At 38.7% G+C, this 26,373-nt stretch overlaps 1 protein-coding gene across 7 annotated transcripts; it reads left to right on the top strand.

Annotated features, from left to right (window-relative positions):
• Window positions 1–1,184: 1,184 nt before the first annotated feature.
• ZBBX (zinc finger B-box domain containing) lies at window positions 1,185–25,840 on the top strand. 7 transcript variants are annotated; one of them, XM_021280532.2, is made up of 19 exons: window positions 1,185–1,299; window positions 5,001–5,088; window positions 5,678–5,791; window positions 7,921–8,014; window positions 10,157–10,205; window positions 10,351–10,460; window positions 14,509–14,679; window positions 14,846–15,020; window positions 15,656–15,776; window positions 16,299–16,426; window positions 16,576–16,679; window positions 16,986–17,092; window positions 17,956–17,987; window positions 19,272–19,519; window positions 21,004–21,163; window positions 21,687–21,848; window positions 22,773–23,006; window positions 24,567–24,702; window positions 25,627–25,840. In XM_021280532.2, exons 2-19 carry the CDS (start codon window positions 5,021–5,023, stop codon window positions 25,700–25,702), a joined length of 2,289 nt encoding a protein of 762 aa, XP_021136207.1. In that variant the 5' UTR covers window positions 1,185–1,299; window positions 5,001–5,020; the 3' UTR covers window positions 25,703–25,840. The 7 variants fall into 7 exon arrangements, with proteins under 7 accessions (XP_021136207.1, XP_021136202.1, XP_064929557.1 ...); XM_021280527.2 differs by having other exon boundaries at window positions 15,653–15,776; XM_065073483.1 differs by lacking the exon at window positions 1,185–1,299 and adding an exon at window positions 1,340–2,003.
• Window positions 25,841–26,373: the final 533 nt, after the last annotated feature.

The raw sequence follows: 26,373 nt of genomic DNA, 5'->3' as shown, positions 1-26,373 counted from the left end.
GGAGGAGCGCAGTTCACAAACACTACCACGTATTTTTGTTTTAGCTGTAGAAAAGCCTTTGCACAATTCTGGGGGAAAAAAGGTGAAGAAAGTACATACCAAAAACTTGAAAGTTGGAGGATGTAAGTGCTGTAAATGTGTTATTTTACCTCAGGATTTTGCCTTGTGGAGTGGCCGATGGGTGTGTGGCGGCAGCAGCGCCATGTCTATCGCTGTCTGCAATGCCTGAAAGGAGCTTGGAGCATGTAGAGGGTTGGTCTCTTCTCCTGAGTAACAAGAAATAAGAAAAAGGAAATGTCCTTTCCAACCAGGGAAGGTTCAGATTGGATACTAGGAAAAAATTCTTAACAAATGGTTGTGAAGCATCGGAACAAGCTGCCCAGGGCAGTGGTGGAGTCGCCATCCCTGGAGGGGTTTAAAAGACATGAAGATGAGGCTCTTAGGGACATGGGTTAGTGTCAGAGTTAGGTTATGGCTGGACTCGATCTCTTCCAACCTGAGTGATTCAATGGTTCTGTGATGCAAAGGGACTTTTAGGCTCGGGTTTAAAGCCAGAGGGAACCAGCAGTGATGGGTCTGGCTTTGCTCCCTCTCAGCAACAGCAGGAGCCTGGAGCTCTTGGGCCGCCCAAGGAAACGTCTGTGGGGCTGGAGCCTCCAGGGCAGCCCTGGGGCAAGTGAGAGATGTAGATCACGGGAGCTGTGGTGGTCTGGAGTCTGATTTTAGCCAAACGTGAACACAGCCTTGGGGCACTAGCAGAGGATCTGTGATTCCACAGACTTGTCTACAGCTGCCTGAAAGGAGGTTGAAATATGGAAAGGGTTGGTCTCTTCTCCTCAGTAGCAAGTGATATGAAAAAAGGAAAAGGGCTTAAGTTGCACCAGGGGAGGTTTAGATTGGATATCAGGAAAAAAAATCTTCATGGAAAGGGTTGTCAGGCATTGGAACAGGCTGCCCAGGGCAGTGGTGGAGTCACCAATCCTGGAGGGGTTTAAAAGGCGTTTAGACGAGGTTCTTAGGGACATGGTTTAGTGCTGGAGTTAGGTTAGGTTATGGCTGGACTCTATGATCCTGAGGGTCTGTTCCAACTGAAAGGATTCTATGATTTTATGAGCACCCCGTCAGGGCGGGAGACCTCTCCCCGCAGCTCACCCCCCCGCCGCACGGAGTAGTCTCTCCCCACACGTCCCACCCCCGCGGCGCCAAATGGACTCTCCCGGTCCGCACGCGCCCAGCCCGGCTGCCATGGGAACGGCGCGCGGCGGCGCTGAGAAGCGGGACGGGCCTGATCCCCGCGGGGTGAGCGGCGCCCGGAGGGGACACTGCAGTCGGCCGGGGGAGGGAACCCGAACCTGTGTCTGGGCAGAGGTGGCGCGGCCGCGGCCCGGCGAGCCCCGCCGGTGCCCGGGGGGCAGCCTCGGCCGTGGGGGGTTCGCTCAGGGGCGAATGCTCCGGCCCGAACCAGCGCGTCCCGCCCGGGGCTGCCTCCCGTCCCCAGGCCGGGCCGAGAGAATATCTGGGGACAGGTGGCAGCGCCCCCAAATTCTCCCTGGGAATCCCCTCGCCACGTGCCTTTGCAGTTTGAATTCGGCCTCTACACTTCTCTCTTTATTCCTCCCCCTTTTATGGCTTTTTGGTTCTAGGTTACAGTTCCAAGCAGTTTCCTTCTTCCCTGGCCTTCCTTTCGTCAGTTTCATTGGCAAACTGAGCTATCGGTAACAAACAAACACAAAAAGCCAATGCTTCGATAGCAGGGGGGTTTTAATGCATTTTTTTTCCTCTGCACTTGTACATTGTTGTGTGTTTTCCTAGAGCTGCCGTCCGGACTGACTGAAATCTCTCTGAAAGCACAGACTAGGCTTTGATAGAGGCATTAAAGGCAAATAGAGACTTGGCTCTGTTAATTCACCTGTTAGTGTCCCCACCTGCTGCTTCCTTTGCTGAGTTCTAGGCAGCACTTCTGCAGGTCACAGGGCAATTACTGTCCCTGGATAGTGTGGATGGTAAGGCATCGATCTCATGAAACATACTTGGTAACGTGGTTGGTTGTTTCCTTTTTTATGTTTTTTATTTTTAATAGACTTCATGGGGAGTCAGAGACTGCTCTGCTAGTGTCTTTTGTGTTTGAAGTTACTCAGAATATAGTTGAAAATATGGTTCTTCATTAAACAATGCAGATGTAGGACAGGTAGAAATAGGTGTTGACTTGTCAGAGTTAATGAAACAACACATATTTGCACTGTGTGACAGAATAGCAAAGTATGGGAAAATAGTTAATTATCTTTTAACTGTTTTAATCTGGTTTTCATTATATTACTTTGTGCGTGTTGTGCAACATTAAACAGAAATGCATAATTGATTTTAAAATAGAAAGTGAAGCTTGAAATGGTTGCGACACAGATATTGGGGTGTGGACAACATGAGCTTCTCCAGAGAGACGGAGATTACATCAGTTTACGTTTGTGGTGGTGCTTTGTTTGTTTGTTATTTCAACTAATTAGTGAAATGTTGAAGGGTATTGTTTGTAAGGACCAGAAGTCTCGGTTGATATAATTAACAGCAAATGGGTGGAGAGCAATACTAGGCCAATTCTTTGTTACACTAAGGATTCCTCAAAGGAAATAGTTTGGTTTGAATTATTGGTAAGTGGATAGGACTCAGTCTAGCATGAAATCCGTGTTCATGGTTATGATAATTGGATATGAGCTATTACACGTACGGTAGTATCCCTTTGGATTTTATGGGTTTATTGATGTAAGAAAGCTGTTGGAATTTAGTCTGCTCTAGTTAAACTGCTGTAGTTTGAAATAAAGACAGCTGAAGATGACATCAGTTTAGGTTATAAAACTCTTTAAATTGATTAGGAAGAAATCTGAACTAAGCTAAGATATATGTATATGGGATTTCTGTTCATTTAGCTATGCAGACTTTAAAATTAAATCAACTTAAATTTCTTTTAGCTGAAACACCATTTTTTTTGGTTCAGTCGCACTGTATGTCCATTAGCAGCAGAGAGGAATCCTCTAGAATGCTGAAATTTGAGTACTAGCGTGTGTAGAAGAGCAGGCAGAAAGAATGGGGATAATTAATCCTTGGTTTATTTATGTTGATGCTTTGCTCTGCTGTTTGCCTAACTGGAAAATTGTCTTACAAAGAGAAAAGGATTCACAGATAAGCCAAAAGCACACAGAAAATGGGAACTTTGGTCTATATTTAAATTAGAAGTCTGTTTCTAAGTACGGAGTTTGTTTCTGCGGAGTTTCGATTTGTGTATTAGTCCTTCCCTGTCAGCCAATCTCTGGGGTACTGCGAGGTGTCCTGCAAGCAAAGTATTTCCCCAAATGTTTAATTTTAAATGTTACAGTCTCAGTGTTTACACTAACAGCTGTTCTTATAAAAATAGGATTATGTTCTAACAGCTATTTTCTCAGAACAATTCAGGTTTTTGATCACCTTCTGTCTGTCTCCCATGTTCTCTACAACTTGATGCTTTTTTCCCCACCCAGTATTACTGTGTTCCCAAAAATCTGTAGATGATTTTATCTCTGATCCTATCACAACTTCTAAGTTAGCTCTTGAAATATTTGCTTCCAGTGGAATATGTTAAAGTTTGTAACAAAATATCATTTACATGAGTTAACTACTTTCCTTCCTTGAGCTTCCCGAGCTGGTTTCAGTAATTTATCTCTATTTTTACTATTAGATAGTCTCTTGGCTATATCAAAACCTGCATGTTATCCCTGCCTGTCTAGATGCGTTAGTCCTGCCTGCACACATTTGCCAATACAACCTTCTTCTAGTCTAAGTTATTATTATAGGATATTCTTTTATCTTAGGATGTGATAAAAGAATAATTGTTTTGAAATTATAGGAAAGAATGGAGTGCTTGTTTTTTCCAGCACAGTAAGAAACACTTATTGTGTGCACATCTGATGTTTCTGTCAGCACCGAAATGTCGTTGTGTTCAGGCTCTGTGGCACCAGATGTTTTAACTATTTGTAATGTGCTCTGATGTGTTTTGCCTCGTGGGTAGTGTTATTTGGAAGCATTTTAACTGTATTAATGGTCATTTTCAGGTTTATGTGTGAACAGGCAGCTGAGCTTTTGCTCTTAAGCTGCTACACATTTGACGTATTTCAAATATAACCCTAAGCCTCTCTGCGTAATTTCAATCGGGTCATTCTTTCAGCTGGGATCTAGCAGCCAACTGTTGAAGAACAGTTTCCAAATGTCCTGTCAGCTGTAAGTCTCCAGTCTATAAAGTTGGGGTGTTTTTTCCCTTTTCCATATGCATCCCAGCAGCACAAGTAAATGTTCAGCTTTGGTACTGTGCTTGAAATCTGGTGTTGGCACATTTCTTCCAGCAGCCTGCTTAGGCTGGACTAGTTACGCTGCAAACATTCTAGCACAGGGCGAGTATGGCTGTTAAACTTCAGTTTGGACTCTGTGCTGTATGAACTTGTTTGTTGGAAGAGTATTTTACAACCTGGGAGGCAGGGGGGTAAGGTCTTTAAAATACCACTCTCTTCAAGTTTTGAGAGTAGAAAATGACTGCAAACTATTGTATCCTTTTTTATCAATTTGTGTGTGACAGAAGACAGTTATCTCTCTGCATCAAGATGTTTTGACTTTATAGCAGCTGATAGAATTTTCTCCTCCTCTGTGCTTTCTATAGGTCTGGTTCAAGAAAGCTGTGTTTTATTTAATATTGGACTGCTTTCATTGAAATTTAGGGAATTGCACAAATGAAACAGACAAATCTTTTCCCTGGTATCATAAATGTAATAAAAAGTTTTTATTTCAGTTAAATGTAATTTAGAGTTGCCCTAGGATTTGATTGGGACTTCATATAAACAAGTTCTGCACTCCATTTCTTTCCTTCTATATGATAATATTTTTGATTTGTAACAAGTTTTTACTGTTGTAATTTCAATCAAATTCTCATTTCAACAGGTTTCTAACTGTAGATCATGGAAATTCTATTTTATCTTTTTTTTTAGACGAGATTATACTTGGAATCATGAACATCAATGATTTTGTAATACTCCCGGGCTCAAAAACTGGAACCTCAGTGAGATTAAAAGCAAAGTAAGTGCATTTAACCTGATTGTGATAGAGATGCATTTTCTTCATTTTTAGTAAGCTTTAATGCAACATTAAGTAGAAGAACTTATTTGCGTAAGAGCAAGAGGAATCACAATGAGTTTCTTTTCTTGTATTTTCCCTATACTTTTGTCCTTAAGCCTTTCTTTTCTTAGGCTCTAATCTATTTTCTGAGCAAGTTATAGGTTCTTAATGCTGTATATCAAGCATATATGTTTTGTAAACAAATGATACTAAAGGATTCACTGGGATAGTTTAATATAATTAAGCAACAAACCTTTCTGAAAAGGGGCAGAACCATATCAGTTTTATGTTGGGCACTCTGAAGCTTATATTGGAGTAGACACAGCACTGTCACCGTATCCCCCTGTAATGAGATATTCTTGGGTCCAAGGGCTTTGCTCTGACCTGCTCTAAATTTTCCAGAACTGTTTTCAGTCTTGCTGGGAGACAGAAGAGTGATGTGCCTTTAATAACAAATCTTTCAACTTTTTTCCTGCTGCTTTAAACTTCTTCAGGTGCCTCACTCTTTCATATAATTCTAATGAATGTTTGACTACTTTAACTTTGCCAGAACTGTCAGAGAATTGCAGTTGGAGAAAGAGCAGTTAGAAACAGAGAACAAAGAGATGGAGAAGAAGTTGCGGCAACTGCAGTCAAATATGAGCAGAGAAAAAGAAGAGAGAAAGTAGGTTATATTTCTATTTCAAAAAAGGAATGCAATGAGAGGCTCCCTTCTCACCTCCCTGTGCCACAGATGGGATCTCATGCTAAGTTTGGAATTCACAATAGTGTTGAGTCTCCTCTCTCTGATATTTCTTCCCAATGATAAACTTGCTACCCTGTGACTTTCTCAGTTTTAAACTCTTGTGTGGAATTTTGATTTTTTTTTTTCTCTTTTTTTAAAAAGTAACCCAATAAATCCTTCAGCAGCAGAGATCCCTTTTCCTTATTTATTCCTTCTTTTTCCTTTTCCCCCTGTCTGATTGGATTTGTCACCTTAGTTTTAAAGCAGGAGACAGAAAGTAGTTTCTCTTGCACTATTTCAGTCTGATTTCTGACATTTCTAAAGAGGATGCTGTTCCTAATATTGCTTTGATCCTGTTTTGCATGCATCCATGTAGCTTCTTGAGCTTTTTCTGTATGATGGCTTAGAAAGAAAGCAAATTGTAATGAACCAAGTGCTAGGGTGGTCACGTCAATCTCGGCTCACTCTGGATGTTAGCAAATCTCTGCAACATCTGCTGCCATTTCTTTGTACTTCTGCCTGATTCATTTTGTCACTGGAGATACAAGTGTCTTGGATACCTTGGTGCCTTAGTCCTGGTGATGCTGAGGGCCTGCTGCTTGCAGCTCCACCAACAAAGGGCAACAAAGATGATTAAGAGAGTGGAGCATCTCCCTTATGAGGAAAGACTGAGGGAGCTGGGGCTCTGGAGCTGGAGGAGACTGAGGGGTGACCTCATTAATGTTTACAAATATATAAAGGGTGGGTGTCAGGAGGATGGAGCCAGGCTCTTCTCGGTGACAACCAATGATAGGACAAGGGGTAATGGGTACAAACTGGAACACAAAAGGTTCCACTTAAATTTGAGAAGAAACTTCTTCTCAGTAAGGGTGACAGAACACTGGAACAGGCTGCCCAGGGGGCTTGTGGAGTCTCCTACTCTGGAGACAATCAAACCTGCCTGGACGCCTTCCTGTGTAACCTCATCTGGGTGTTCCTGCTCCGGTGGGGGGATTGCACTGGATGAGCTTTTGAGGTCCCTTTGAATCCCTGACGTTCTGTGATTCTGTGAACTTTTGTTTGAGCTGTTGAGGCAGCATTTTCCAGCACTTTTTCCTGGTATTGTTCTCATGGAGGCGTTTTTGTATTGTTCTCATGGCCTTGTACCTGCAAACCCTGATAGTGTTGTTAAACTGAGTTCAAGTAACAGTAATCATTGGCATTTGCACCACTGGTGGGAAGATCATCCTTTTCCCCCCACTGCATGTTTTCCTCACCCCTTGTTTTGTTTGCTTTAGTTTGTTTTGCTCTATGTTTGGTTTTCTGTAGACCAGTCATTTGAATACTTGATAAATATTATGTAATAGTGTATTATGCACTGTGCTAAAGCTGAAAATCACTGTTTAATCTCCCTTAGTCTTCAATTCTTTCCCGCTACCTACTGTGTTTGTCATAGTAGTCAATATCTAAACTGATATTCACTGAAATATTAATTGTAGGTATGTCTTCCTAGCTTATTAAAATATGTTACATTGATATTCAATGAAACATTAATTGTAGGTATGTGTTCCTGGCTTATGAAAATATGCCACATTTTAACTGTGCTAAATGAATGGCCTGGAGCAGGGGTGTCAAACTCATTTTCACTGGAGCCACATCCATCTCACAGTTGCCTTCAAAGGCCTGAATGTAATTTTAGGACTGTATAAATGTGGGAGTAGTTACAATAAACTAGAGTAAATCAGGACAATAAAGATTTATCTAAAGTGTACTTCTCTTACATTTTTATTCTTCCAAAACCAACCTTAAAGAATTGATGGGTTTTTCTTATGGTTAAAAACTTAGACCAATTTGACCGTCTAAACACAAGTACTTTATTATACATTTGATGTTTTACTACTAGTAAAGTAGATGTGAAGCAGGTTTCAATGAAAGGGAGTTGTTTGTGTTTTGTGGAATCAATGATCCTATAGACAAATACTTTATTTTTGATGCTCTGTTCTTATTTGAAAATCTGAAGGAAAACCTTTATGTTGCTCTTGCTTACAGAATGCATAATTTGTATGTTCTTTCTTGCTCTCGGTTTGTAGGAAATCAAGTGCTTATCGTTGGAAATCTGGACAGGCAGGACCAATGACCATCCAAGCCCGGGTTTTTTCACACAGCAAAGAAAACCATAATAAGGTAGTAATCTATCAGTATATTTGTAGACAAATCTATTTAAAACAAGATTTAGAATATCTATGCTACAGAACATGGGAATTTTATATACTCTAAAAATGTTGAGCACCTTCTGAGTAAAATTTCTGATATATTTTCCCATGCTAAAGTTAAGCTTCACTTTGAGCTGGAGGAACATCAAGTTCTCTGTGGTGATCTGTTTTTGTTTGTTTGTTTTTTAATTGCCATAGATAGCAAATTACTATTTATTCTACAGATTTAATATTGTAAGAGTCTAATTCAATAGTGCTGGAAGTCATTGGGAGCCTGTCTTTAGAATTAATTAGGCCTTGTCTAATGTCCATCATGAAACTGAAATACAAGGCTTCACATGAGGTTTTGAATTAAATTCTTTATCTTCATAGATAACAGCTATGAGAAAGGCATACTACTTTGAAAATACTACACTTAAAGTTGTGGGTTTTTTTTCTTTTAACTCAGTCACTGCATAATGGCATCTGCATTCACAGTAGAACTCTCTTTTTCCTCTGTCCTCCACTTCTGCATGTCCTATAATCTGTCTTATGATGTTTTAGGATTGAAATCCCAACTTTCTACTTGGCCCACAGTAGCTGGAAAAGTCCTACATTTGTCCCCTGAGGACTGATGCTAGTTGGTCAGGTGTGGGTTAAACACATTTTTGAAGCATCCTCTTAGACAAGGATGGGGCTCAGCCCATTCTCTTGGACTGAGACCGAATGTTTCTGAGTGTTTTAAAATGTGGATTAGGTTTATCAGTTGACTTTTGTTCTATGATGTCTTTGCTCAGACCTAAAAGGAGGGATGTAGAACTTTCCTGATGGATCACTGAAAAATTTGTGTTCCTTTTGATATGTGCACAATGGGGTATTTTCTCCTAATTTCCTTTTTGGGAATGACTAGGGCAATTTTTCTCAACCTCAAGAAGTATTAAGGATAAGGCAGATGTATGGGAAAGGTAAAAATTGGTCAAATTTTTAAGTAGGTGAAGACTGGACCTTGTAGGAAGCGTTATCACTTATGACTGTAATAACTAGTCTTAATATTTCATTCGCTGGTGAAATAAATTCATCTTTTTACTAGCTTAGGCTCTTGTCCTTGAGGCTTTATACATCAGGGAAGCACACATTAGATGTATCCGTCATCAAATAACGTTCACAAGTGCTGTTAAAATACCAAGGGTGATAACGGACTTGTGGTCTTCTTCCTTGAATTAGTATGAAAAATCTGTAGGGGATCCCAAATCCAAACTAATTGAACTTGTTCTTTCCTTTGGTAGACACTGATATGTCTATAGAAGCATGAAATTAGACTGAGTAGGACATAAAAAGAGAGCTTTATGTGTTATTTTTCTGGAAGCCATGCCACGTATGCTATAGTGAAATGAGAGCTGTTAATTAAGAGAGACCACTTGAAACGGGCTGAAATAAATCTTATAGAAGTCTGAAGGGAAAAACAGACAATGCCAACTTCAGACTAAGCTGTCACAGTTGCTATTTAAAGTCTTTTGAAGCAGCAGCAGCATTTGGGTATGAAGGTCTTAGCCAACACACCCAATTTCAATAAAATTGCCTACTTGCCTGTAAGTAGAAGAGAGGATCAGAATGAAAAGGGTTTTTTAACCCACCTCTTTCTCTTTCCCCTTCTCTGAGACAAGTAACTCAGAGATGTTACTACTTCAAAGACTTCAGATTTCAGCTGTGATGGCAAAGCAGAAGATGCATGGGGCAGAATTTTTGAAAAGGCAAAATCGAAATGCCAGCTTGTATGTGCAGGAGACTTCACAGGTCTGAAGCTGAACTGAAGTTGCTGTAGTAAGTTCTGCAGGTCTGTGGTTGTGGGAAACACTCGCTATGTAGCAATAATACCTGGCTGGGCAAACGGGGACAATGTCGTTTCATGAATGGGAAGGGAAACTGGTCACAGACATAACTGTTGTCCTGAGCCATATGTGGAGTTTTCTCTTTATATATGTGCTTAGCTATTTTCCTAGTAATGGTAACGTTTTAGTTCTATAAAAGTTAAGCTTTTATTCATTATAGCCCCTTAGTGGTTTGCTTTTTTTTGATATTCATACTCCAGTACCATGGTGTTTATATATGCATATGTAAATATTCTTCCATATAGATTTCTTCAGGAAAAGTGAAGTTGCAGATACTCAAAGAACAGCTTCAAGGTAAATACATATTTGTTAACTAAATAAAAACTCGTGAATTTCTGGCAGAGTATCTGGTTCTTGGCGATTGCTGCAGTTAAGCATTGAAGAAATCGGAGACCAGAGTACTGGGTGGGTGTCTTCTGGTTTTTTTCTTCTTTTCCAGAGCCAATGAAAGGATTGTTTAGGCATGAAATGGCAAATGCTGGAGCTCATGGAAAACCCGAAGTGGAAGAGACAGCATATGGACTCATTGGAATTAAGAGTACACTGCTGGTAAGTAAATAGTTTAAAAATTACTCTGTAGCAACATACTATAATGTGTATATAAAGTAACTTTGTAGCAGTATCTAGATGTACATGTATTATATAGTATAATACCTTGTAAAATGAATCGCCTTGGGTTTATCCAGGCTGTAAGTGATGTGTGGTCTGCACAGACAAACCCTCTGACCCAGAATTCACCTCCATGTGCCTTCATGAAGAGACCTATACATCTCAATACCTATGTGCGTGCCTAAAACACAGGTGCAGGTCTAAATGTAACATTAGCTTTTCTGTACGATGGAGGTGTATGTGGTAGCATATGGACATTGTTGTATGAGCTGCCTCTGTCCCTTCCGTAAAAAGGAATAATTCTGATGGCGATATTGCTACTTTGAGATAAAAAGTCAAGGAGCTCCTTTGAACTTCCAGCTTTAGTTTTCTAGTGAATTGAAGTTTTTTAGTACTTTATTTTTGCAGTTTTTCTGCTGGGAAAAATAGGACTTCTCTAAGATGGTCAGCTTAAGGTGCCATATCAATTATTATATGTGCAACGACTTAAAGGAGGAAAAATACTTATATATTTGATACTAATTTTATCCTACCTTACTTAAATATCTTATCTTTCTAGAATTGAAATGATAATAATAGTTTTTCTTGTCTGTTTCCTAAAATATATTAGTGATATCCACTTTAAGCTTTCTCTCTGTGATAACTATTTAGTGCACATAAGGTAAAGGGAGGTTTTATGTACTGAATTGCAAGGAAACAGATTAAATTGTTGTGTTATCAGAACTTTTATCAGCTCTTTAACAGAGAGTTTTGTTAAGCTGTATTATTATTAATTTGCCCAGCATGTGACTGAAGAAGACTGATCTTTTCCTTAAGAACACTACCATATGATTAAAATAAAATGTATGGTTGCAGGCAAATAGGACAAAATTGAGTGGTGTGTGAATATCTGGTAATTTTAAATACTCTGATTAGCATCAGGGCACATTCTTAATTCTGGCTGCTTTCTGAGCTGATGCTGGCTGCCTGGGGTAGGGTGGGAATTAGTATTATCAACTATGAGGTGATTTACATTTAATAAAGAGATTTTGCCTTTTAGCAGGTATAACTAGTGCTCCATTAGCGCTCACCTGAGCGTTGATGTCTTGTCAGTACGGTCCAGCTGAACATCCCCAGCAGCACAAGGGGGTTTTTCCTTGCCGCAGGCTGTTTTTGTGCTGTCCGCTGCAAATCTTTGTGTATGAGCCGGTACCGAGTTCTGCCGCAGCTGCCGTGGCGAAAACGTTAAGAGCTCGGTGTAACCGGCCGAGCAGCAGCCACAGGGCAGCACCCCCGGCAGCGTTCGGGGTTTGGGGGGTGTGTGTGCGGAAGGTGACCGACGGGATCCGGCGGGGGCTGCTGGGCCGGGGCGCGCCGCCAGGAGGCGCTGTGAGCCCGCGGGATGGACTCACAGCATCCCAAGGTGGAAGGGACCACAAGGATCAGCTGGTCCGACGTTTCTTGGCAAAAGCCCAGTCTAGACAAGCCGGCCCAGCACCCTGTCAAATCTTAAAAGTATCCGATGTTGTGGAATCTGCCAGTTTCTGGGCAGTTTATTGCAGTGGCTAATTGTTCTCGTCATGATAAATTTCCTTCTTGTGTCCAATCAGAATCTTCCCAGGAGCAACTTGTACCCATTACCCCTCATCTTTTCCATAGGACGCCTTGTATAAAGGGAGTTGCCATCTGCTTTGTAGCCACCCTTTAAATATTGGAACATGGTGCTGAGATCTCTCATAAGCCTCTTTTCTCAATGCTGAACCAGCCCAGTTCTCTCAGCCATTACCCAGGTGGTCCTCCCAGGTCATGAACAGCACTTGTAAGATCAGGATAACGCTGGTGGATGGCAAAGCATCATTTTAACACTGCTTTCATTACAAACGGATTACTTTCACACTGTATATGTGACTTTCTTATTCGGTAGAAAGTTTTTCAGCTAAAAAAAAAGGAGTTTTCAGAGAAGCAAATAGCATAGCTGTTTTACTGCAATACTTATTGGAAAAAATAATCATGCTGTCTTGTGCCTTGGTGGATTTTATAGTTATGCACTCCTCATGGAAAATTGGATTGAATTGAAACAATTGTAGTGTTACTTGGTTGAAAATATGTAACAAATTGATGGGTCAGGAGATGTTTACACAGGTTCTTTGAAATATTGTTATTGGTATTTTGTTTGAGACTTTTCCAAATCGTTAAATGTTGAACATTTAAAAAAAAAATGTAAATACTAAGAATGGCCAGAGGTGTTTGTTCTTTCATGAAGCACAATTATATACCTTTGTGAGTAAATTTAACAGTCTGTGTTAATTGTAATTATAATATATGGAATCTTGGAACTCTGAATTCCTACTTGTAATTACGTCCGTTCTGTCAGGTGCCACTTTGGGTGTTCCTGATTCTTTCATACTTGGATTCTACTCACAAAGGAATAAACTGTGATGAAAGTAAAATATTATACTGCACAGTGGAGACTGTAGTTGTGTGTAGTTTTATTATTCAGCACAGTAATATCCAGTTTCTAACGTATGACTTGATGTTGTGTATCTGTTATGAAACAATAAAAATTTTATAATTTTATAATTAGGGTAGTAAAGATTCCTCCTAGAATTATTGTTTAGTGCTTAGTTGGAACAAACTTAAGCTTCTCATGCGTGGATATCACTGGATATGTCATTCTGTTATCCTGCTAAAATTTGTTTGATTACCTCATTCTTTCTCCCCAGAAGTATAATCCTTTTAGAACTGCAGTAAATTGTCAAAGCTATTGCCCTGATAAATACATCCTTGCCAAAATGATCCTTGCTTATAGTATGTTGGTAGAAAGATTACATCATTTGATGGAAAAACTTCAGGTGAGAGTTTAAGGTATTTACAGAAGGATGCACCATCCTGTGAGTAACGAAAAGTAGCAATAAATTGTCTTTTGGGGATCATGTGCTATCCTGAGTTATTCAGTGGATGTAAATGTTATTTTCCATGAGCTGTTTTGTGTGGATAGAAAAATATTTCACCAAACCCATCTAAATGCAGGCTGTAGGATTTTTTCTTTTTTAATGTACTGTAACAGACCTTTTAAACCTGGAACTGAAAACTGGATTGAGATGTTGAAAGTTTATTGTAGGGACTAAAGGCCAGACAGCAGTTCATTGGAACAGTATGAGGATTTAAACTGAGAATCACAGAGGTCTATCATCACTCCGTCTGCATCAGGAGAATTCCACGTTAAGCTGTGTTGATCCCCCCCAAGAAATCACAGAGGGAAATTCCCCTCTTTAAGTATTATATGTGCTTCTGTGGTGTTCATGTGTGTTAATAACATGTTGGGGAAAAGAATCACTGTCAGTTATGGATGATCATGGACTGTAGACAAAGGATCTTGAATTCTGGTCTTTCTCTGTGAGTAGGGAGGGAATAAAGGGAAAGAATGAACATAAAATAAGTTTTGTTTTTGCTTAATAATCATTCAAGAGTTGACAATCAAAACCTTCATATTACATTTTCACAGTAATTTTCTTTGTTTTAATGAAGGTTGCAAATCAGTCCCAGTGTGAATAAAGCTGTTATTCTCCTTCTGTAGCTGTTTTCAGCCAAACTCATCTAGTTCTTTACAGTATGGACTGTCCTGGACTGTTTTTTGTGTGCGAATGGGTATTCCAGTTAGTTCCTCAAACAAACCTTTTCCTCTTGTTGACCTCTACAGTTGTGCTTCTGCTACTGAACAGCTTCAGTAAGCAGAACTTCATTAATAATGTACATAGCTCATAAATTTGTCTGAATGAGATGTGCTGCGTAAAACACCTCACTTAATCTGTCCTGTGTAGTACCTAATGGAATATTCAGGTTATTGATTTTTTGCTCGCACATTTGCACTGTTGATTATTGAAATTATTAGGTGCTTATGTCACCATCACTCTCGGATATGTGGTTACCTTCCTGCTTTTAATATGCTGTTTGGTGGAATGTTTGAGTACATTTATAATAAATGAATGGTTTCACAATGTTTCATTAGCAGGCAGAAGCTGATACATGTGTTGGAAAATTGGAAGCCGCTGATGACTTCATCAAGGAAGTAAATCCAAATGAACCAAAAGTTAATCATGAGCAGAAGAAAGTAAATAGCAAGCATCAGGTCACATCAGACAAGTTTTCATCTCTGCCAGTGTCAGTAGGTGGTGCTGAGGTAATTTACAGTTTGGGGGCAGCTAGTTACTGGGGTAACTAGACTAAGCCCAGAAAACAGGGTCCTGTGTTTAGCTGACACTAAAAATCTTGTTGCTATTGCCTGTAACTGGGTAGAGGATCGTTATCAGAAGTGCTATATTAATTATGTTGTGGAACCGATTTAGGAACAGCCCTCAGAAACAACCTGTGAAGGCCTTGAAAATGAGGACAAAGGACTGTTATTAAGAGGTACATTCAATGAGGAGGAATCTGCAAAGTCTTTTCAGGAAGCTTTGATTCAGTGGAGAAAAGGTAATTGCGATCACAGAGAAGAACTGCGTACCAATCAGGTCCTATCAGGTATGATTTTTTTTCTATCTTAATTGCATTTTAAAAGCATTGGGAGTAATTTTGTTGAGTTAGCAGAGTTTTGATGAGTGAAAGTAGGTGTTCTATTAGAATAGTAAATGCAATTTTTCTTTATAAACAAACAACAACCTCTGAAATTTGTTTTAATGACCTACAGATTATTGTTTTATCCCAGTCCTTGTAACAAATTGTGAGCTTGGACAGATGGTTTAGCTTATGTCCCTGTACTTTTCTGTGGCATTATTTCTCACATCAGACTTGCCTATGAATCGTAATGCCAAAGCATGAAGTCACAGTGAGGAGTGTGCATGGCTCGGGATTTCATATGTTCTAGCAAAGTACATTTTCTGCTTGCCTTCCATAGGCTCTTTACCCCTCACCTCCACTCCTGTCACTGTGGTAATGTCCCTTGATATGAGAAGCTGTAATAAATGAGGTTTTACTGCTTACCCCCACTGTTGACTCTGTCGTGTAAATATAATGCTGCGGCCATTTAGATTTTGGAATTATGCAGAGACTTGTCTAGCCATAGACTACTAATGTGACATTCATTAAAATAATGTAGTTAAATAGCTAGTTTATAAATCTGAATAGCTGTATAAATTTATTTTAAATAATTCTAGTAGAATCTGTGGGAATTTGTGAGGTACAGACCAATCTTCCTGTTAAGAAGGAACCATTCCAAATTGAATTCAAGAAGGGCGGCCTGAGCTACATGGAGAAACTCTTACTAAAGAAATACAGAAGGTATTGTTGAAATTGCTGGTAGTAATGAAAAAAATCAGAACTACTTGATAGCATTCACAAAAATTCCATCAAAACTTTAAAAATATTGGATAGATTATCAAGAGTTAAGGTGACTGTATATAGTGCTTTATTTTAATACAATAACCATTATAACCAGACTTGATGACTTAATATTTAATAATTACTGCACAGGGTGTATTTGGAGGGATTCTCTTTGCTCTCACTGTTGGAGTATTTGAAGACTGGTAATGATACTTGGCTGCTTGATTTTGGGGCGTTTGCTACAGGAGTTTTATAGAGAAAAGGAAGTACAATCTTCAGGATACTGTTATAAACATTAGAGTTGGATTTTTAGTCACTGAGCTGCACAGTCATGTCAGTGAAATTAAGAAGAGTTGCTGCTTTTCAGAGCAGTTAATACTGCGTGGTGTTTTTTGTTTGTTGTTTGGTTTTGTTTGTTAATGACTGTAATATATATATAAAAGATGATATTTTTAAGATTGATTTATCATCCTTTTTTAGAACGCCTGTTGATCAAATTTCTGGTAGTTGTGTTAAAGATTCAAGGCCTCTGCAAACACTGAGTGTACATGAGGCTGTGACTGGAGAAGGGGAAGAAGATGATGATGATGATGTCGATGACTTAACAGGTATAATAGATTTCTGTTTATTGAATCTAACTATTAAATACTTTTTCTTGGGATTGTTGTTATTTCACAATAAATACAAATTTTGTGTTTGTATAAGTGAGTCTTGAACAGGAAAAAATGAAATGCATCAAATTAACTCTATTTTGTAGTTGAAGAGGTGAAGAGGTACTGGACATCTGTTTTTAGAGAGGAAGTAGCTGACACTATTTCTGAAAATGCAGAGTGCTCTTTGAAAATTGAATTCCTTCATGATGTAAGTATGGAATAAAGGACTTCATGGATTTTCACAGGGATCCTAAGTTATTTGTTTCAAAGTTAATCTGTTAAATATTTAAAGTAGCAACAACTATGTAATTTCTAATTTTAAAAATGGTGAGTTTTTTTCTCTTCCATTTTCTTTCCATTTAGCTTCCCAAAGTTTTCCTGCAATTTTTTTCCTGTTGTGACCAGGAACCCTTACTATATAGAAATTATACACTTTTAGTTACTCAAGTTGATGTTCTTTGGAATTTTAATCTGTTGCTGAATCTGTTTTTTCTTTATTTTGTTCTTTACTTAGTCCTATGAGAGGCACTTGGAAGAATCGTCTGACTTGTTGGTGATGGAAGCCTGGGGTGTGGGAATGAATAAGCAAGGAAAAGCTGAAGCACCGGAGCAGTGTGGAAGGTATCAGAAATGCAGAGGTTATTTGGAAGAGAAAAGGGAATAATCTCATCTTCTGATTTAGTTACATTCCTAAATAACACGGGGTTTTACTTGCAGATAGTTGTACTTCATGACTGGGGAGAAACCTTGATTGTAAATTGCAAATTGCTTTACGACATGGTTAAGATGATACATCTTCTCATCCTTGGTGCAAGATATAGACTATGTCAGTGTCGTCACAGTTACTGCTTTCACTTCCTTTGCATTTGTGTGAGATTGCTGGTTTTGTGCTTGAAACTTTTGCAGATCATTCGAAGAACAGGTCAGCAGTTAACGGGTATATGACACGTTTGCCATTAAAGTTAGTGAATAGTAAGTTTGTGTCTTTGACTGTCAGTGAGCCACCAAAGTGTATTAATTTCCTGTAACTAGAGAGACATCACATTGAGATTTCTTTATTTTGTTTCCTTGATCACTCCAATGTTAAACCATTTATTAAGATGTTTCTGTCCTGAATTCCCGGTAGAATTTCTCTTTTGTATTTTCTCATCTCAGTAGGAGCCGGGACTAACATGCAGAGAATTCTGTAGTTGGTCAGTGTTTTGTTCTTTTCAGATACTCTATCTTGTAATTCCAGGCAAAACTAAGAGTCCTAATAATTAACGATACAGTTGCAATTCTTGTGATCTCCAAAAATTTAATCGATTATATGTGATCTGTTCTTCTGCTCTTTGCTCCCTCTGTTTCAAAGTGGATCAGCAGTTGCAGATCAGAATGACACACTGCAAGGCTGTTTGCAAAAAGAAACTGTAGGCGTAATGAGAGTCATCTTGTCATTTACTGTCCACAACTGACACTCAATATTTATCTCTTCCTCTTGACAGAAATCCTGTTTCTTCTAAAGAAGTTTCTCAAGGTAAATTTTGAAAGTTATTTCTACAGTATATGTAAATATGTACAGTTTTGTCATTCTCATATAGGATGTCGTAGTCAACTTCAGTGATTATCTGAAAAATATAATTAAATATTGTTGAATTATGTACCATTCCTTGAGCTATGCAGGTCCCTTGATCACAATTTAATGGTCTGCACAAGCTATTTTGAAATGATAGGCATCCGCTGTGACAGCAATCTCACAGATGTGAGCTCATATTTGAGGGAGTGTCCACCCCAGTATGAGTTGTATACTGAAAACAAACCCATTACAAAGCAGATGAGGTGGTCTTACAAATCTCTTAATTTGTCTTTACTGTAGTAGATCTAATGTACAGCCCATGTCCTTTTTTTTGTGTAAAAATGCTTTTCTGTAAATAGGTTGAGAAATTGAATAAATGATTACCCTTTCTGTGTGAAGAATCATCATTTAAGTATTGCAGTACCTGTTGCATGGCAGTGAAATCACCATGAAAGTTCCTCAACTTTATTTTGTGGCGGTCCCAAAGATCTTGCTCTGTCCCCTAAAACTATGTAAAATATATTGTCACTTTTAAATATTAAGAAATAAGTTAGAATGGAAGGGTACTTCATTTCTTATTCTTGCAAGTACCAAAAAATTGCTGCAACACTTCAGGGCCTGGCACTTGTTCTTTTTGTATTTAGTTCAAGAAGCTGCTTATTCAAGTCATGAAATGTGAAAAAGCAAACAAGGCCTGACTAATGAGGTGTGATTTATGTGCTGCTTTGGGCGCGGGAGAAAAAATAAAATGGCTGTGTCTTGTATAAGCAAAGAAAAACAGCTCGCAGAATCATTCACAGCACGGTAGTATGTATTTCAAACCATTGTACTGCTTTTAAAGAAATTCTATGAAATTGCTACTATTGCAGTTGTTATGCTGGCTCTGGTCAGATTATAGCATTCTACGTGTAAAAAATGACATTATCATGAAGGAGTAGTTGGAAGCATGTTAAGATTGTTATCAAAATCTGACATTTTCATAGACAGTAATGTACAGGAACATATACGTGAGGTATGGAATTGGCACTACTACCTGGTAAGTCTAGTCCAACTCTCTGGGTATTGGGCAGGAAGCTGATGAAAGTTAACTGTTCTTATGTGTAATTGTATGGCTTAGGGGTAACTTCAGTGGAGATTTTGTATTTTAAGTTTGTGAAGAAAATGTGGTAGACTTGCAGCTTATAATTGGTATTGATTTCCATTAAAAAAAAATGTATTTTTATGGTTTTTTTTGTACTATTGTAGAAAAAATGGTTGTCTGCAGTCATCTTGAAAGAAATACAGTGCAAAAGGAGGGTGTTCCACTAAATACTGAGAGGAGATTGCTTAGCTCCTGCAAACTCCCTGAGATCATCTCAAACCCTTCTGAACTAAGGACCAACAAACCTCTTATTGAGACAAAACTGCAGAAAAACCATAAAGATTCACAAAAACCGGACAGTGTCTCCAACAGCCAGAGTTTGGTTTTGCCTGGAATTACAAAGTCTTCAGTGGTAAATATTATATCTTTGTGAAACAGATTAACTGTGTTGCTTAATCTGCTTTCCCAGTTTAGCATGGGGCAACCTACTTTGTTCCTGAATCAGCTGAGAGATCGTGATAGTTGTATGGTTACTATGAAATATTCCACCACTTTTCCCCATTCTTCTGTAGGGGAAAGGGACCTGGGGGTCCTGGTGGACAGCAGGATGACCATGAGCCAGCACTGGGCCCTTGTGGCCAGGAAGGCCAGTGGTACCTGGGGTGGGTTAGAAGGGGGTGGTCAGTAGGTCAGAGAGGTTCTCCTGCCCCTCTACTCTGCCCTGGTGAGACCACACCTGAATATTGTGTCCAGTTGTGGCCCCTCAGTTCCAGAAGGACAGGGAACTGCTGGAGAGAGTCCAGCGCAGAGCAGCGAAGATGCTGAAGGGAGTGGAGCATCTCCCATGTGAGGAAAGGCTGAGGGAGCTGGGGCTCTTTAGCTTGGAGGAGACTGAGGGGTGACCTCATTAATGTTTACAGATATACAAAGGGTGAGTGTCAGGAGGATGGAGCCAGGCTCTTCTCAGTGACAACCAATGATAGGACAAGGGGTAATGGGTTCAAAGTGGAACACAGGAGGTTCCACTTAAATTTGAGAAGAAACTTCTTTTCAGTAAGAGTAACAGAACACTGGAACAGGCTGCCCAGGGGGGTTGTGGAGTCTCCTACTCTGCAGACATTCAAACCCGCCTGGACACCTTCCTGTGTAACCTCATCTGGGTGTTCCTGCTCCAGCGGGGGGATTGCACTGGATCAGCTTTCGAGGTCCCTTCCAACCCCTGACATTCTGTGAGTTTCCAGGCCCTCTCCACGCCACCCAAAGCGATCAAGAGTATAGTTTTAATCAGAGCATTGTCACCGCCTACCATATTTCATCTGTAGTGGATGAAGGCCTCTGTATTTTCGAATTTGTATTGTCAGTTTTCTCTTAATGTTTTGAAAAAGCAAAAGAAAGAGCAGACTAGTCTCAGACAAAAAAAAAAATGTGCTGGGGGAGAAGGCGGCTTTTCTCGTGTTAGTATCAAGGTCGCTTCACCTCTCAGTTGAAAGCCAAAAACTGCAGATACTCTTCTCTAACCTCAATTATTCAAATGTTCTTTCGTTGAATATAAAATTGAAAGAAAAAATAATGGGGGAAGTTGTAACATTAGATTTGCAGTTATTGTTAAACAGTATTACTTTAGTTTATGTGCACAAAGATAAGTGAGAAGATGTCCACATGCAATCAGTGTAAGAATAAACTCAGACTCTCACAATGTTAGCAATGGAAGTTTGTAGGATTTCAAAGCATATATGGTGCAAAATGATCATCCTTATGAATAGCTATTACAGCAGGCTCTCAGAGTCATTCCAAGTTGATGAAATAAGCATTTGATCAATATAAACTTGCAAGGGCAACTTAGGAAGTTTCCTGTTTTTTCCTAATACCTTTTCTAATACCTTTGTCTTATTCAAGTTACAGGATGTAGCCAAAAGACAGAAATCTGTTTCTACACAGTATTTGGGACTTGAAGGTTTCTTTATTGTAGGTGCAAATCCTAAACAAGTAATACCTGAAGGACGTTCTTCACGCTCTGCTGACTCTGGCCCTATGGACAGTACTATCCCATTTTCAGGTAATGGTGTATGAATAGAATCCTCAAACAATATACATATTTATCACTGTTGCTGTAAGACATCCTTCTCTTTCTGTAAATTGGATCTAGCTTACTTTTAGAAGTCACTTTGGGGTAACAATCATGCCAACACACACAACTGGTGCTGTGGAAGGATAAAAGAAATAAGCTTACTACTTTGAGGTAGTAGTAGGTATAATGCTATAGATTTACATGCTGCTTTATATCCCCTGAGAATTTGGTTCCAGCAGTAATTTCTGCTTTTCTTTGTGCATAATATACATCACGAAAAAATGCTTTTAATGGTGTATATGAAACAACACATGAAATGATTGGGCAACGTGAATATTAATTTGAGTGTATCACTTGAATTCAAGCTTGTTAGTGTATTATATGATGTTTTCCCTACAATGTCTGTAGAAAATTTGTTGCATGACTTCTTTAAATCACACACAGCAAATATAGTAACAGTAAATGCATGTTAACACAAAACCTGCAACTAATTTTCTCTAATACTTTTTAGTTTCAGGAGATAGAAAGTGGGTCCCTGAAAGGAGCTTAAGTGAATATGCTGATGGCTCTGTAGTTCAAGATGTCTTAGAAAGTCAATTGAACCAAACTTCATGTGGTTTGGAGACTCAAAATAGCATTTCTCCCCTGATGGAAGCGTGGAGGTCATACCCAGGTAAAGACACAAACAGCTTTGAGTTTTGAGAAACTGTAAGAAGTAGAAGCTCTGTTTGTGATGATTGCCTTGAATTTAAGTCATTTTTGTATCTGCATCTATTTACTTGTATTTTGGGAATAATGGCTTATATACATAGCATTGTTTTCATAAGTATGGGCTTTTGAGTTAAAAATGTTCTCTTTCCAGTGCTCAGTAATAATTCTTTTAATTGTTCTTAGTTTCTACCCCTGCCTTCTACCCCATTACTCCCCTTTAGCTTGAATATTTAGATAATGAACTTTCGCTAACAAGATTATGTATTACTGTGTGTTTTGCAGCATCTAGTACAATATGGTTTTGATGTAATAAAACACTTCTCCATCACATGAACTCTAAGAAACAAGTAATGTTTACCTGCATCTGCACTTCTTCGTTACTTTTCTCAATTTCAGCTGTCTCCATCTCAGGGAACGTAGCTTACATGATTTCTCTCATCTTAAGCAACCAGCTTGGCATTTTAATTTTAAAACCACTATGTGCGGAAATTGAAACTGTCAATTTTGAATCCCATAAAAATATTTGAAAGTCTCTATATTTTATTTGTGTTGCCTTAAATTAAAAAAAGATAGAACCAAAGTTTTGAGCTTTCTATAAGCGTTCTCAATTGCTTCTCTCTCACAAAATATGTGCCATTGTACATAATATTTAAATCAAATATTTATTTTTTCTGAGAGATACCTCTGGAATGTGAGATGCTACTTCCCAATATAACTGTGAACTCTTTAACATTTATTAATTCACAGTCTTAAGCAAAATTAATAATCTATTAAGACCAATTAATAATTTTAACTACAATTAATATAATTAATGAGCTGAGATAAAATTCTCTTTATTTGTGAAATCTTGAATTATTAGCAGTTGTGACCTTTTCTGTTATTTCAGGGAGTTATTCTAGACCGTGGTCAACAAATACGCTACACCGTAAACTGACTGCAAATTGCCCAACAGACACACAGCCAAGACCCAGGAGTTCACCTCTGCATGCGTTTAGAGCTGATACGGAGATACCAAAACACAAGTGCCTTGATGTAACCAAACACGTTGACTATCTTTGGGAATGTGCTGCTGAACAAGAAGCCCTACTTGCTCTGGAAGAAGAATTACAAACTTATACAGGCAAGTGACAATACTGGTGTGGTTTTTAAAGTTTTCCTCATGCTTACAAGTAACACAACAAAGCAAGTACCTATTTCATTCGCCTTCTCAGATCTGATTTTGATGCAAAAATGTACTAAACCATTTGATGATGTGTGTTCTGGTTGAACAGTGATTTATTTTAGTAGAAGCAAACTGTTCCATGCAACTTCTTAAAGTTGTTTATTCCCTGCATTTTTTTGCAAAAATCTTCAGGATGTGCTAGGTATTATTTCAGATAATAACTGCCTTTTAAATAGATATCCTTTCCTTGGTTATTTAATAACGAACACCCCAGGTGGTGTTAGAAGTTAGATGTGATTTGACACAAGGGTAGCAAGAGAGGAAGAGATGGACAGAAAGTTCTATAAATCTATCCTGACAAGAACTGTCACTATTAGAACTTGATATTACACCTCATTTTGGGTTTGACTCAATGCCTCTTCCTCTTTATTTCTTTTAACCCCTCTCCTTGTTTTTCAAAGGTGAGAGAGGTGGCAGGTGGGCAAGGTCAATTGTTTATGGTTGAACAGAATGAGTGAGTTCTAGTTTCATTCTTTGAATCCAGGAAGAAAAAGATATTGAGATGCTTCTGTTCCATCTTAGTGAGGAGACAGGTCATGTGCATAAGACACACTGTGCACGATCAGCCCTGGTGAGCTGCATCTCTTAGGCTGTAACAGGGTGCCTCCATTCTGAGTTGCTGTGGTGCTTTAATATTGGCAGGTCCTGGCTATGATGCATCTTTAGTAAATAAAAGTAGTCTGGATTCCAGAGTATTCTGTCTTTTAAGACGTTTTTACCTTAGGTTTTGCTGTGCTTTTTCACATAACTCTTCTGAGGCTTCCAAATACCACATTTCAGGACAACTATCTTTTCTTTTTTGATCTGTACTCATCAGAACACGTGTTTTTTGGAAGAGTTTCTCTTGTTACTGCTTGAAGAATGAACATCCATGCTGAATGTGACCAGAGGAGAACAGGGAGGGCAATTACTGTCTAACTGTCCCGTTTTTCTTTCCCTTTCTTTCCACTTTCTTGGATTACTTTTCACTTATTTATAGGTTCATAGCAGAGACTTATGGCTAGCTGGGAAACTAGTGATGTACTTTTACATGTGTTGTGTAAGAAGCAAAGACTGTGAGCCCAGTTGATCATCTTTTTGTATTGGTAGATGTGAGATATATCCTATGACTTCACTCTAAATACATACTAGCAATACTCAGCTACTCGAGGTCTACATTTGCTACTGTGTTTTGAAGTTGCATAGGTATTAGTGGGCCATATATATAAGGTTTCATATTGTACAGGCATGAACATCTGAGAAGTAATTGAGAGAGTTTGTTTCTAATGATACAGGAACCGTATTATAAAAAAATCATAATTTATTTGAGGGCTTGTAGTGTCATCCTTCATCAGCTAGAGTTGTTTTGAGACTTTTAATGGCAAGTTTTTGTTGATACTGTGAAATTCTTTAAGATTTAGTGTAGATAAAGTGTTTTCTTGTTTATATTTGTTTCTGAAATGACCTAAAATATTTCAGCTCATGAAAAGCATTACAGCTTAACTTCTGAAGATGTGACCTCTGCTGGCAGACACCCAGAGAAGATAGGTAGAAATACTACAGATTTCCATAAAAAACTTGAGCTAAAAGACCACAGCAGACTTGGTGCTCTCAGGTAAGCTGAACTTGCTGAGTATCTTTTTATGATATTGTAAGGTGCTCAATATGCCAAACATCTTTCCAGAACTGAGATAAAACCAGTCTTGACTTTCTGATTGTACTCAACATGCTGATGACAAATGTCAGCACAATGACCTGTTTTGTATCTTGGCGTTCTAAACCGGTGACCTCAGGCAGTGATGTATTTTGTTGCTGAGACTCCAAGCTACAAATTTTGGGCTTATGCTTTTTAATGCATTAGCTTTTGTTAATATACAGCAACAAGATTTATAAAGGAAAGTATGTCTAGTAGACATCATCTAAGTTCTTTGGGTTTGGCACATTTAAAAAGAGAGTTGTGAGCAGGTGAGCCAATAATATTTAACTCACCATAGTCTGTGATACACCTGTTAGATTGCCGTGGAAACAAGGAGATTCCCCAAAGTTCTGTCTGTCATTGGTTTCTTACTGTCATCTCGTAACTAGTCAGGGTCAGCGAGGCACTGTGAGGTTAATTACATGCTGTGTGAGTAGAGCTGATTCAGAGATGTGTGCTTGCTTATTTTTCATTTTGAATTTAATATTGAAATTTCGGGTGAGTAGAAAAGCAAACAATATTTGCAAATAGTGCAGATAGTAGAAATGAAACCCACTTTCCTGCCTTATCTGTTCTAGGATATGGGATTTCTCTGTTAAGGCACAATAGTGACAACGTGATTTACTTGTTACTCGTTTAAGAGGTGAAAATGTATGTGACAAAAAATGAGGGGAAAAAATAAATATAGTAGCTTGTAATGTATATATACTTGCGAAATATACTGCAAAAGCTATTTTCGTGCCTTCTAGCTTTGCATATGTGAACGTATGTCACTAAGGCTTAAAGTGGAGTAGCTTGAGGAATTGGAGCTGCTGAAAATCACTGTGGTGTGTTTCTTTTAAGGGGCTGGGATGAAAGCCAAATGGAGGACGAGGAAGAAGTTCTGGAAGATAAACAACAGGTTCTTGCATTGCAATGAGCACGCAAAGAACACAATTTTAATCTTTGCGTATCGTGCAAAACCAAGAAGCAGTCGAAGAGGTGTCTTGAATGCTGTTCAAGATGTTATTTATTAAGGATTATTTTGTAAAACTGTCAATAAAAATTCTTAAAAGTCCCTTGATTTTGGCTTTTTTATTAGTATGAAGAAGTAATAGAATAAAAGAAAACTCATGCTGGTTTTTTTTAGGATTTTTTTTATTCCATAATTTTTATTCTACATAAGGTTCCTTCCCCTCACACTGAGTTTTGTGTCTCCAAATGCAGTTTTACGTTGCCCAGCTGAGAGGTGATGTGCAAGAGGGTATTAATGGGGTGTTCTTCAATTGGGGATCTCAATATGGCCCAATTGAGATAGTGAGCTGCGTAGTAGAAAGACTAATAGGTATAGTATACTTTACTCCTTATCATGTATTTTACCACTAAGAGACTTTTCACCTTGCAGAATAGAAATGAACTGTTTTACACAGTGTGTTTTACTTCTGCTACACTCTTTTCTTCTTAATTTCAGCAGGTAGCATATATCAGCAGTAAACTTGGCTCCCTCGCCTCAGCATCAATGGGAAGTCACTTATTTTTCTGTCCATTCTGTTTGAATGTGGTGGACACTTTTTCCCCATAAAGACATCTTAAGAGCTTTTTTTTTTTTCC

The sequence above is a fragment of the Columba livia genome, chromosome 9 (genome assembly GCF_036013475.1).
Source record: "Columba livia isolate bColLiv1 breed racing homer chromosome 9, bColLiv1.pat.W.v2, whole genome shotgun sequence".
In the NCBI taxonomy this organism is placed as follows: Eukaryota; Metazoa; Chordata; class Aves; order Columbiformes; family Columbidae; genus Columba; species Columba livia.
The sequence above is the reverse complement of the archived record's forward strand: the minus strand, read 5'-3'. Positions and strand labels throughout refer to the sequence as shown.